Source organism: Lagenorhynchus albirostris, chromosome 9, assembly GCF_949774975.1.
Source record: "Lagenorhynchus albirostris chromosome 9, mLagAlb1.1, whole genome shotgun sequence".
Lineage (NCBI taxonomy): Eukaryota > Metazoa > Chordata > Mammalia > Artiodactyla > Delphinidae > Lagenorhynchus > Lagenorhynchus albirostris.
In genome coordinates, this window is record NC_083103.1 from 38,619,906 (window position 1) to 38,633,128 (window position 13,223).

Sequence of the window (13,223 nt, forward strand, 5' to 3'; positions counted from 1 at the left end):
TGGCACTGGTGAGTGGATGAACAATTGTGTAGGGCTGAACTTCTGACGCCCAAATTCGCTGGGCGGCGGGGGCGCAGATAACGGCCTTCTTTAAGAGCGGGGACCAAGTCTACCAACCTCTGCAGCCGTATCTGTTCCATTCGCACTCCCAGTCCGGCATCCGAACCTGAACAACCTCGGCGCAAGCAGCACTTCTAACTAGCCCACGGCCCAGGCTGGAGGCGGACTCTTTTTCCCCTTCTCTGGTCTAGCACCGCCTCAAACACCGATGCATGCCGGGATGTGTAGTCCACGTTGAAGTGCTTTTCGGGATATGTAGTCACGCGGTCGCCGGGAAACACGCAGCGCAGCTCCGTCTCCTGCCGGCGAGGAAGCGAGGACGTGTGAGGTCACTTCCGGCGTGTAGGGTGGCTTCCTACGGCGCTCCCACCCTCTCCCTCCTTTTCGGTACCGCACCGTCGCCATCATGGGCCGTATGCATGCTCCCGGGTAAGCTCGGGTTTGTGAACGGGTTGCTAGGGCTGGGCCCGGGAATTGGGGGGAAAGAGAGACTGTGGGCAGCGGGTCGAGGGGATTAGGTTCTCGGCTGCTGTGGCAGGGATTTCCTCACCCCGAGACTGCTTCTCTCCCCAGGAAGGGCCTGTCCCAGTCGGCTCTACCCTACCGCCGCAGCGTCCCCACTGTAAGTAGCGCGCGGGGACCGGGGAGAGGCCGGGAGGGGGTGCCATTCGTTGCTTGGGGGAAGCGGCGCGGGGATGGGAACCACGTGTGCATGAGGAGCGCGGTTTGTTTTTTTTTTGGCGGTACGCGGGCCTCTCACTGCTGCGGTCTCTCCCGTTGCGGAGCACAGGCTCCGGAACCGCAGGCTCAGCGGCCATGGCTTACGGGCCTAGCCGCTCCGCGGTATGTGGAATCCTCCCGGACCTGGGCACGAACCCGTGTCCCCTGCACCGGCAGGCGGACTCCCAACCACTGCGACACCAGGGAAGCCCAGGAGCGCGGTTTTGAAGGTGGAGGGGGCCGCTGTGTTTCGGTTCCATGTCTGGTTTTTCGTCTTAAAGCCGCTTTCTTTACCATAAACAGTGGCTGAAGCTGACGTCTGACGACGTGAAGGAGCAGATCTACAAATTGGCCAAGAAGGGCCTGACTCCCTCGCAAATAGGTGAGTGTTTTTGTTTAATGCAGCGCCTTCCGCTTGCCCTCGTGTAACCTGCTGAAGAAGACTCGGGGCAAACGTCTCACACGTGGCTTGAAAATCTTTTGCTCGTTTTCCTTGCTTTACTGTTGATGATGACCGAGGCCTAGTCTTCATTTGCTGAACTCTCAGGTTCTTACTTGGAAGGCGGTAAAGTGAGTAAAATGTGCTCCAAAATTTAATGAGTATTTTCTTTGGGCTAGGCACTCTCCTAGGTGTATGGTTCTAAGCACTTTACATATGCTGACGTTGTTTAATTCTGACAGCCATACTTTCAAATAAATACTAGTTTTCTTCATGTTAAGTTGAGGCTCTGAGGCACACTGAGGAAACTGAGGCACATTGCAGCTGTGTAACACGCCCCAAATCACACAGGTGTTAATGGAGGAATTGGGATTGGCTACTCAGAGTGCTCATCACTTTCTCACAGTTAGATGTGGTTTGAACCTCAGCTGTGTGGGACTTTGTGCAAATGGCTTCATTCAGTGAATGTTTGCCTGCTGTGTGATTCTGGATCCTGAGAATAAAGTAATCAAAAAAAGGGCAACTTAGTCTTCTGGAGTTTACAGACTAGTGGAGGTATTGCACACAATAGGAGATACATAATAAATAGACTGTCAAGTAGTCAGACGGTGCTGTTTTGAAGAATCTCCTTGATTCCAGCTGACTATGATGATGGTCTTACAACATTCTCAGTTTCCACCTGAAGGGTTTTCCTTAGTGTTGGGTAAACCTTCCTTGGCTGTCTGAGCTTTGCATGCAGTCTAATGTCGGTGTCTGATGTATAAAAGTAAGCCTTGTTTTACAGATGGGAAACTTGGAAAGTGACTTGATCTCAGAGCCTTGACGTCACATGCTTCAATTTGTATGTTTGGTTGGGAATTTATATTATTCCCTTTTCAGGTGTAATCCTGAGAGACTCACACGGTGTTGCACAAGTACGTTTTGTGACAGGCAATAAAATCTTGAGAATTCTTAAGTCCAAAGGACTTGCTCCTGATCTTCCTGAGGATCTCTATCATTTAATTAAGAAAGCTGTTGCTGTGCGAAAGCATCTTGAGAGAAACAGAAAGGTAAGAGAAGAGGACTACTTGTACTAATTCATTTCAGTAAAATATAATGCGTGTGATTTGAATTATCCAAGGTGGGTTAGGGCACAAACAAATCACACTGTTTGCTTTGAAATAAAAGTTCCACCGGGAGAGATTTGCAGGGGGAGCTTTGGCTCCCTAAATTCCCTTAAGGACTTAATCTAGCCACATGAACCCTAGCCTGTGGTTCTGTTAAGGGACACTGGGTAACTTCTCATTAAAGTACGTGGTGTCTATATATTCTACTGTTAAAATAGTGTTTAGTTTTGAGTGGTTTTCCTGAATTCTGTCAATTTTTATTTTTAGGATAAAGATGCCAAATTCCGTCTGATTCTGATTGAGAGCCGTATTCACCGATTGGCTCGATATTACAAGACCAAACGAGTCCTCCCCCCCAATTGGAAATAGTAAGTATTGACTCCTTTTGTTAACAAGAACAGGAGTTGGCCAGATATTAAATAGTAATAATTATAGTAAAAGGCCTGACAGTAAATGTTTTGGACTGTGGCTCTATGGTCAACTACTCTTTCAACTCTGATTATAGCAAGAAACCAGCCGTAGACAATACATAAACAGGTAGACATGGCTGTGTTCCATTGAAACTTTTTACAAAGACAAAGGGCCATAATTCTGTAGACCACTGATTTAGAACACAAGCAAGCCCTTTGAATCGCTTTTAGATTGTGGATAAAGTTTCAGTTCTTACCTCTGCTCCCAGGTGCTTATGTTGTCTTAATTTTTGCATAGATTGCTCACTATAATGACTAATTTCCAGACATTCGGAGTTTCCACCAGAAAGGTTTTTCCTTAGGTTGGTCAGTTCTTCTTTGGATGTCTAAGTGATCATCTTCATATTATGCTTGATCATAATGAACTGATTCAGGAACTGAGCTGTTTGGTGCATTTATATATTTGGGGTTTATTATAGCTGTTAGGAAATAGCTCTCATAGTTTTTGGAGATTCTTGGAATGAATATGGAGGACTTTTATTAATCTAGCTCTTCTCATCCCCCCCCCACTTTTTTCCTTTTCAGCGAGTCATCCACAGCCTCTGCCCTGGTTGCATAAAATTGTATGTTGTACTCAAGCAATAAAATCATTGTTTAACTAGAAACATGTTTTGTATTTCTTTCCCTAAAAAAATTCAGTGGTTTGTGTGTTTATCTTTTTTGACGTGGACGTGTGTTAGCAGAATTAGAACTGGGTGATTCCACAGGGAGCAATGAGATAGCATCTATCCGTTACATCCCTTCACTGCTCAAACTAGTTGAGCAGTTTATAACTTCATGGTGATTTCTGTGTACAAAGTGGGTAGGTATTGGAAGAGACTAGGAGGTGGTGACTTACTGTTTTGATGTCATGGCAAAAATGTTTCTAAGTAATTTTGATACATTTGATGTATTTGAGGTAGATCTGTGATGTTATCTACATTGAAATATCAGAAATACACTTGAAAGCGTCTGGAGGGGAGGGCATCTTTAGTATGGAGGGACTTAGGAAGAAATATTTGATCCTAGTCCTGTGGGTGAGGCTTAAAGATGAGGAAGAAGGGCTTCAGGGAACAGGAAAAACTATGAGATGAGCTTAGCTCCCTGAGCCTTGCAACTTTTGGATGGGTTAGGACAAAATTTACTTAGCTGGGTGTTGTCAGAATATTCATTTAATTAATTCTTAAAACCTAATGAGGTACATGGGTAACCCTGTTTGAAAGAGGCAAGTCTTGAAAAGCTGGAGTGAGGTATTCAAGGCTGTAAAACCAGTAAATGAGAAGCTGCATGTCTGGCTGGTTTACTCCTTCAGAATTCAGAAAATTCAAGCAAGCCATGTGTATGTACCACCTTTTTTCTAAGTGTTTATCACTTGAATAAATGTTTATTCTTTTTACTTAAGCTTTCCCTAAGCAGTAATCAAATTTGTGGTCGAAATCACACTCTCAGGCAAAGTCCCTTGTTTTCAAGAGACCAGTATCGTAAGTAGCATTGATGTCCCTGTGGGATGATGGGCTCTGGGGGCACAGACACCTCCTTCACTTCCCTTGTTCTTCAGGACACGGCGTATATTTGCCTCCCCAGCTCTGCTGGGTATGCAGCTCTCTGTGCCCTGCTGGGTGTAGAAACTGACTCAGCCCCACATCCTAATGGGCTCACAAATATGGGAAACAGGTGTGGAAATTTTACCCAGTTCTTACATAGTGTTAGATGTAAGTTTCTAATCCCTGTGCTTTTATGTTCAGGTCTTAAAAGTGGGTAACTGTCATAAACCAAGAAATAAATTTACTGTAATAAGGCAAACATCTCCAAGAATGATGAACAAGTAAAACAAGGTAACAGCAAGATCTTTGCAAACCCCAGGTAAGCTAGGCAGATGTTGGGTATTGATGATTCTGGACCAAAAGCTAGTCAATATTACATGGAATATTTGATGTTTCCAAACAACTCTAGGTTTCTTTTAATTAGGAGAAGTATTTACCTATTTATAATTTTGCCATCAAGCCAACAGAATTACTGCAAATACTAAATCGGACTACATATTGGGAGGGTTTTTAATACCTTAAAAAATAATATATTAATGTAAAAACCATCTGCAGTCCTTTAGGCAGAGGGTTCAAACTTGGCTTTCAGAAACAGCCCTGCTACTTAAAGGCCGTGTGGTTTGGGGGTCAAATCTCAAGAATCTCTAAATTACTGTGAGGATCACATGATGTTCTTAATATGTGGCAGTAGTTAAACATTTCAGAGAAAACCTTAAGTCTCTCCAGATCACTGTTTATATAATTGCCAACACTTTTTGCACATGGGCATTATATGCTGCCTATATGATGATGATATACTGCATATATCATCCCATAATCTTTACTTGTTACAGGTTGTGGGAACTTAGTATTCCGTGGACTGTACTCTAATTTGCCTTGTAGTTATCTTGAGATAAATTCCCAGAAATGGGATCTCTCAGTGTGTATATTTTATATTTTGTAAAATTGCCTTTTTTAAAAATAACATTTTATTTTGGATTACACACGGGCAAGGGGTGTGGGGTGTGTGTGTGTGTTTTCCACTCATTTTTTTCAGGGCTTGGGACTGCTAAAGTCTTATGCAGGATCTTAGTTTCCCAACCAAGGATTGAACCCATGCCCCCTGCATTGGGAGCACGGAGTCGTAACCACTGGACCGCCAGGGAAGTCCCCAAACTGCCTTTTAGATGTGTACTGATAAGTACTCAAAAGGTGTATGAGAATGTCATTTCTTTACATCCTTTGAAAATTGTTTTTGTTTATAAATCTTTGTTAAAAGAGACTGATATTCTGCTTTACCTCTTTGATTAGTAATGAGTATCTTATGTTTACTTTTTGTGAATTGCCTATTTATGCTCTGTTTCTCTTTTGGGACATTGTTATTAATGCTTTATCATGTGTTACAAATATTTTCCCCAGTTTATTCTGTCTTTTGATCTTGTTTATGGTATTTTTGCTATAGAAGTTTTAAGAACTTTATTGATACTGTCCCTGATGTTTTTCCCTAATCATCTTTTTCTTTTTTAAATGGATTAGTCTGTTTAAATTTTTAAAAATTTTTTCTGCTTCTCCCTTTTGTTAAATGTAGTATGGTCTGTCTCCATCTGTCTTCCAGACTTAGACATTTATTCTTTCTTTTCAAATAAAAGTTCCCGTATGCTTTTTCTTTGTAACATCTATTTTGATGGAGTTGGAAGCAGCATATGCATGTAATTTGTTCAGATCTACCCATATGTGTGCTCGTAGTATCTGAAGGTTTCCTTCAGCAACTGTTCTTTTCATTTAAAAATCATCTTTTCTTCAAGTGACAGGTGTTCATCTTATTATTTTTTAACTGGAAGTTATGCATATATCTGGTTTTTAAAAGTCGTGATTATTTTATGAGGCTTATAACTAAAAACAGTCCCTTACGTTTTGCAGCCTAAAGTCTAGGGCAACCACTTGCAACTCAGCTGTTTTTTTGACATGTAATATGCCTTCTTATTTCTAAATAACATTTTTTTTTAAAAATTTGAGGTGAAATTTACATAAAACTCATCATTTAAAAGTGAACAATTCGGTGGCATCTAGTACATTGTGCAACCACCATCCTTATCTAGTTCCAAAACATTTTCATCACCCCAAAATAAAACACTGTACTCATAAAGCCTCATTGTCCCCTCCCCCCAGCCCCTGGCAACCACCAATCTGCTTTCTGTTCCTAAGGGTTTACCTATTCTGGATATTTCATATAAATGGAATCATACTACGTACGGCTGGCCTTTAATGTCTGGTTTTCACTTGGCATGATGTTTTGGGAGCTCGTTCACATCGTAGCATTTATCTATGTTATTCATTTTTATGGCTGAATAATATCCCACTGTATGTATATACCATAATTTATGCAATCATCAGTTGATGGATATTTGGATTGCTTCCACCTTTTGGCTGTTTTGAATAGTGCTGTTATGAACGTTTATGTGCGTGTACTTGTTTTCAGTTCTTTTGGATGTATATGGAATTGCTCTAAGCACCATTCTTATACTGTGATTTTTTTTTTTTTTTTTTTGTGGCAGTGCTGTGTGGTTTGCGGGATCTCAGTTCCCTGACCAGGGATTGAACCAGGCCATGGTAGTGAAAACCCGGAATCCTAACCACTAGGCCACCAGGGAACTCCCTACTATGATTTCTTGATTTTTAGTTTATACCTCTTCATCTGGAATTTTCATATAATGTTTATATATAATATGTATAATTCTGTACTTAACATTTCCTATAAATACATATATTTACAGAAATTGTTAGTAATTGTTTTTCCATCTGCTTAGTGTTTTGTGTTCCTATCTCTAATTCATCCCCAATTGTTGAACCATAGTTTAAATCTCAATATGTTCAATCAAGTTTACTTTTGTTCTCATTTTTTGGTGATATCCCTCCCAGGGCACTCACCCGCTAGCTCCAACTCAGGTAAATTACTCTTCAGACCTATAGTTCTGGGGTCTCCTTTTGCCATCAATATGGGATTCTTTCTGCCACCAGTGTCAGAGTCCCGATTTCCATATCATATATCTTCCTCTTTCTTGGTTTACGCCTTCCTTTTGGTGAAACATCCTCTGGTAGCTCCTGAAGAAAGAGCTCAATCCTTGAACCTCATTTCTTCCCTGTTTATACCAACTCCGAGGTAATTTCATCGAGTTTCTAGCTTGAAATGCTCTCTTTGATGTTAAGTACACTAAAATTCCTATCTCCAGCGCAGACCTTCTCTGCACTCCAGTCTTAGATATGCAACCACCAATTCAACATCCCCACTTGGATCTCTAATACGTATGTGGACTTTATTTATTCCCAAACTGAACTCTTGACTTTTGCAGCCCAAACCTGCTCTCTCCGAAGATATTTACGTCTTAATAAATGGCAACTTGATTTCATCCTTGGACCAAAAACCTGAATCAGCCTTGCCTTTTTTTCTCTTACACCCATATATCCACTTGGTCACCACATCCTCTTGGCTTGATCTTAACAATGTATCCCCACATTTGATCACTTATCACCTCTACTACAAACACCCTAGTCTGAGTCACCTTCTCTTACCCTTACTATTGTAAAAGCCTCCTCCTAACTATTCTTTACCACCTGTTACTCCCCACCAAAGTTTACTGCATCCATCTAGAGTGGTCTTTTAAAATCTAAGTCACGTGGTGTCCCGCATGCTTAAAAACCTCCAGTGGTTTCCATCTCCTTAAGAATAAAATCCTTATCTTGCCTTACAAAGGAGTATTAGGATCCTGGCAGGAAAACAGTTGGATGTCACACTCAAATTGAGGAATTGGGAGAGTGTGTACTAAAGGAACTCTTTACAGAGGTGCCAGTGGGGTTTAGGGAAGCCACAAGGCATGCTGTCTGGTTTCCTGGAGCTGGCAACCCTGGAGAGGCATTAGGGACACCCACCCCCAACCTGAAGGGCACAGGGGAACTCCAAGCTGCTGAAGGTCGTCTGGGTAAAGACGACTCCTGCCCTCTGATTCTTGCAGGTGCCTCCCATTGGCCAAATCTCATAGGAAGCCAGAGGTCAAGGGAGCTTGTTGACATGGGCCATAAACATCAGCTTCCCAGGCGGCAGAACAGGGTGGCAAGTGGGTGTGGGGGGACAAAAGGGAAGTATCCAACACAAAGGGCCCCTGTGGTGTGGCCTCTGCGTTCATCTCCTGCCACCCTTCCCAGTCACACCAGCCTGGTTTCACAAACACTCCTCCCTGGGCCATTGCCCTTGTTCATTCCTCTGCCTGGAAAGTTCTTACCCTAGACATCTGCATGGCTTGCTCCTTCATTGAGGTCTCTGTTCAACTGTAACCTCAAGCAGAGGCCCTGTATGAAACAGCTCCCTCCCACCCAGCACTCCATCCCCCTAGCCCAGCTGTTCTTCAGAGTACTGATTACTACCTGACATGCTGTGTTGATATTTTCAGATTATAAGAAAGCCCCATAGAGCAAGGACCTGTTTGTTCACTGCTGTATCCCTAGAATTTAGAATAGTGTCTGGCACATAGTAGGTTCTCAAATGTTGGTTAAATGAATGCACACCAGAGATGAAAAAACTTGAGATCTTGGAAAAAGTCTTTTCAGCTCTCATTGTTGAGTGATAGAATTTGACTGGGAGTAGACTCTAGATTGGAAATAATTTTTCCTAAAGAGTTTTAGCACTGCTTACTGTTTTAAACTAACAACGAACAAAAACTGTTGTTGAGAAGTCAGGTGTCATTCTGTATCCCACTCCTTTGTTTATAACCTTTTTTTTTTTCTTTTGGGTTTTTTTTTCCTTCTTTTCTTGACCTGATGCTTTTAGGATTGTCTCTGTTGCTTAGTGTTCTGAGATTTGCAATAATGCCTTGGTTTTATCTTTTTTCATTTGTTCTGCAAGGTACTCAGTGAGCTATTTCAGTTTCAAAATTGTCTTGCAGTTCTGGGAAATTTTCTGGAATTACTCCTTTAATATTTCTTCCACACTATTTTCTGTGTTCTTTTTCTGGAACTCATTATTTGCACATTAGATTTCTGGACTGATCCTCTATTTTTTTTCATCTTTTACCAACTATTGTCCATTGCTTTTCCTTCTGAGAGGTTTCCACTTTATCTTCCAGTCTTACTAAGTTTTTCCATTTCTACCTTTATATTTTTAATTTCCCAGAGCCAGTGGTATATTGGTAAATGTTATATGTATGCTGGATGGCGTGTGTGTGTATATATATATATAATATTTAAGTATATGTAGGTGAATGTTTAAATCTCTGGGGGGGGGGGTTGGGCACTGATTTGTAGTGTTTACCTATTCTGTGATGTAAAAAATCCCATGATGGCCAATTTCAAGCTACCAGTGGGATGGAGCTGGGAAGAGATACTTGGCAGTAGACCAACTACATAGTATTTTGCCTATACAGAAACAGTAAACATAAATGACTTCAAGACTATAGATGATAAAATGATGTAAAATAATTAGAAGTGATGAGCTTTATTTCTTAAATTGTTTTAAAAATAATTTATTTACCTTTGAGTTTATATAATTTAATTTTGAGTAATGCCCTGTGCTTAACTAGCTTTCAGAATTCCTCAGAAAGTAACAGTTGGGTATTGTTAGCCCTTATGAGCCACATCCAGCTCATCACTGCTCAGAGCTCATCTTTGTTCCCTGAACTTGCTTTTCATAGAAACCTGTTCTTTCACAGATAAACTTTTTCTGCCTCTACATTGTATATTTTCTTTGAGATCCTTTTTTGTTTGTTTGTCTTTTATGTTAAAAGCTTTCCTCAAATGTCCAGTAATCCTTGTAAGGATCTGAATTGGGATGCTCGCTATACAGTATAGTATATAGACAATATGGAATTGTATCCAGATGCAATTACTCTTTCTACCACTAGGGGGCGAGGTGCGTGTGTGCGTGTGCGTGTGTGCGTGTGTGTGTGTGCGTGCGTGCGTGTGTGTGTGTGTGTGTGTGTGTGTGTGTGTGTGTGTGTGTGTGTGTGTGTGGTTGCTGAAGCTAACAGTACCCTATACCAGCAGCTTCTTATAATTTAAAAGTACTCTCACATTTGTTATTTCTTTGATTTTCACAACTGCCCAAAAAGTTGATTCTAGATTTTTTGGAAGGAGGTTTGGCATAAATTCATTTATGTGAGAAAATTACCCCCATTTTAAAGATGGGGAAATTGAGGCTTAGAAAAGGTAACTCAAAATAAGGCCATTCAGATGCCTGGTGTTCCTGTCACTACAACTGATGCCTCTTATCCATTTTCTCAGGTTTTGTTCTTTTTTTTTTTTTTTTAAGAGAAGTGCAAATAATAAAGACCCGTGTTCTGGACAAACCAGCTAAAAAATTGAGTAATATTTTAGCTAATGCCTAATATATGACAATATATCCATTAGAGAAATCAAAATTTTAAATCTTCAGAAGTCTCAGTATAAGCAGTTTTTACTATTATTTCTCTCTTATTTTCTTTTCTTTTTGGCCACGCCACAAAGCTTGCGGGATCTTAATTCCCTGACCGGGGAGTGAACCCACAACCTCTGCAGTGAAAGCACGGAGTCCTAATCACTGACCGCCAGGGAATTCTCTCCCTCTCGTTTTCTTACCTATGAATAGAAATTAGAGTTCTCTTAAGCTAAGGATAAGAGTTGTCTTTCAGGTCTAAGCTAGTGCTGTTCCCAGCTCCCAGTCTCACCTGCAGCCAAACTGCTTCATACACTGTTAACCTGTTGCTGTGACGTGTAGCAGCAGCTTGGGAATGATAAATCTCCAAATCAAGATGGTGATTCCTCCAGGGGGAAGGAGGTGGGCAAGATTGGGCAGGGCTACACGGAGAGTTTCAACTGTGTCTGGCAGGTTTTATTTCATAAGCTAGGTGATAGGTACAAGGGGTTTTGTTATATTCTGTCTTTTTGTATGCCCAACATAATTCATTTTAAAAGTCTCTATAGGGTCTAGAGTTATAAACGCAATTCATTCACTCCACAAATATTTATTGAGCACTTTCGTGACAAGCATTCTAGACAGCAGTGAACAGCAATTTAGGGTCTAGATTCATCACTAATTCATGCAACATGCATGTGCTATGCCAGATGTTAATAAGATGACCCACACCTGATCCTGCACCTTAAAAAAGAGTTTTAGACTAGTGTGAGGTAGGGCACATTAGTCATTAATCTCACAAGGTTGAAGTTAACTTCAGAAGAGAGGTGCAGATAAAGTGGTATGGAAAAATCACAGAGAATTCGGGAGGGCTTCACAGAGGAGATGGCAGATGAGCTGTATTTTGAAGGGCATTCTGGAAAAGGGGAGGGATGCACTCCAGGAAAAGGACCTCCTCTGCAGAGGGAACAGCACGCGCAGAGTATGAGGTAGGAGCGTGTGCAGTGTGAGGGTCCAGTGAATATTCTAGTTTGGCTGATGAACACAGTGGTAGGCACTGAAAAGCCTAGGAAAGAAGTTAGATCAGTTCTCAGAGGGCCCAGGTCCAGGCCAAGCTGCTAGACTATTCTGTAGGAGACATAGAGCTATTTGCTGTAAGGCCAGGAGGGCAGGAGAGTGGCAGGTTGCTCATAGAGCTTGGGTGGTCACAGACAGGACCTGGAGAGACAGGAGCAGATGGGAGATCACAACAGTAGAGTCCACAGGACCTACTGTTTCCTTTGGGTTGGGATCATTACAGGTGGCTGTTCAGTTTCTGCTTGAACTCCTCCAGGGATGGGAAGCTCATCACTCAAAAGGAGTATGGTTTTTACTGCTGGGTAGCAGTTCCCCATGTGTCTTGCTGGGTCTCACATGGAGCTCTACTTCACAGGGCCGTGGTGAGGGGGGAGGAGATGGAAGAGGAGGAAGAACTTGGAAAAGCACAAAGCATGCTATCTGTGAGGGCACTGTCTCTGCTTCTGGCAGTCAGTGTGCGTGAGGACGAGCCGGGCTGGGGGATCCAAGGGGGGAAGGGCTGCTTTGAGGCTGTGCTCTTCTCCACTCAGGCACTGACCAACAGGCTGGAGGTTGGAGGTACTGGGTTGCCTTTGTGGTGCCTCTGTGGGGGTGCCATGGTACTGGGCCTGGAATGCAACGGGGACTTGGGACAGAGACAATCTAGTGCTGGAGGTATGGGATGGTCCTGTGTCACTGGGGGTTCTGCTCTGCCACCATCCACTCTTCTAGTCCAGGGAAGGGGCTTTTGACTGATCTGGGAGTCTCTCAGCATGGGCCATCAGCACTGGCCCTCACACCTCACCAGCATGGCTTTTGGCTCAAAGATTGGGGCCAGACTGGTCTTCATGGAAGACTGATTTGGTACCCTACCCTCTGAGGGTCATGAGACACCCCCCCACCCCCACTTGCCCTAAATCTCTCCAGCTAACTTACTGCAGTGTCTGAAATCTCATCATTGGACACATACATTTCCTAGAGGGTCTGGCACATTACTTGAGAGCCTACTCGGAACAGTTATCTATTAACAAATTCACAAAGATTCGAAGGGCCTGATTGCCTTTTGTAACTGTAAAGCCCTACACTAAAGTAACTAAAGTGCTATTACTCATGCAAGTCACCCCGAGCTCTAACCACCTCTAACTCAGGATCAGGAACTTATGGATCACAAACAGTTTTGCCTCCGTAATCTCACTGGACCTTTACAGCAACCCTGTACCACAGAAATTATTAAACTTCTCTTTGCCTCAGCTTCCTCTTGTAAACTGGAAGTAAAATCCCTTGCCCAAGGTCACATGACCAATATGAGGCCACAGAGACTGGACACTAGATTTTAGAAACAAAGTCTTATTTCTTCCTATTTTTTCAAAGCAGCTTGGGGTGTGACACACTCTATATTGTGGAAGGATTACTGTCTGACCAGGATAGGTCTCTGACCTTTGAAAGCAAGATAAAGATTGGGTAGGGCTGGAAAGGAAAGTCAAGTAGTCA

General features: G+C 42.4%; 1 protein-coding gene across 1 annotated transcript; it reads left to right on the forward strand.

Moving 5' to 3' along the window:
* Positions 1-380: 380 nt before the first annotated feature.
* RPS13 (ribosomal protein S13) lies at positions 381-3,400 on the forward strand. Its single transcript, XM_060157775.1, has 6 exons — positions 381-489; positions 634-682; positions 1,084-1,162; positions 2,099-2,268; positions 2,593-2,693; positions 3,321-3,400. Exons 1-6 carry the CDS (start codon positions 467-469, stop codon positions 3,352-3,354), a joined length of 456 nt encoding a protein of 151 aa, XP_060013758.1. The 5' UTR covers positions 381-466; the 3' UTR covers positions 3,355-3,400.
* The last annotated feature ends 9,823 nt before the right edge of the window (positions 3,401-13,223 follow it).

Coding starts and splice junctions, on each gene's coding strand:
- RPS13 (XM_060157775.1), top strand. CDS start 467: ATGGGCCGTATGCATGCTCCCGG. Junction 1,163..2,098: donor CCTGACTCCCTCGCAAATAG/GTGAGTGTTTTT, acceptor TTCCCTTTTCAG/GTGTAATCCTGAGAGACTCA. Junction 2,269..2,592: donor ATCTTGAGAGAAACAGAAAG/GTAAGAGAAGAG, acceptor TTTTATTTTTAG/GATAAAGATGCCAAATTCCG.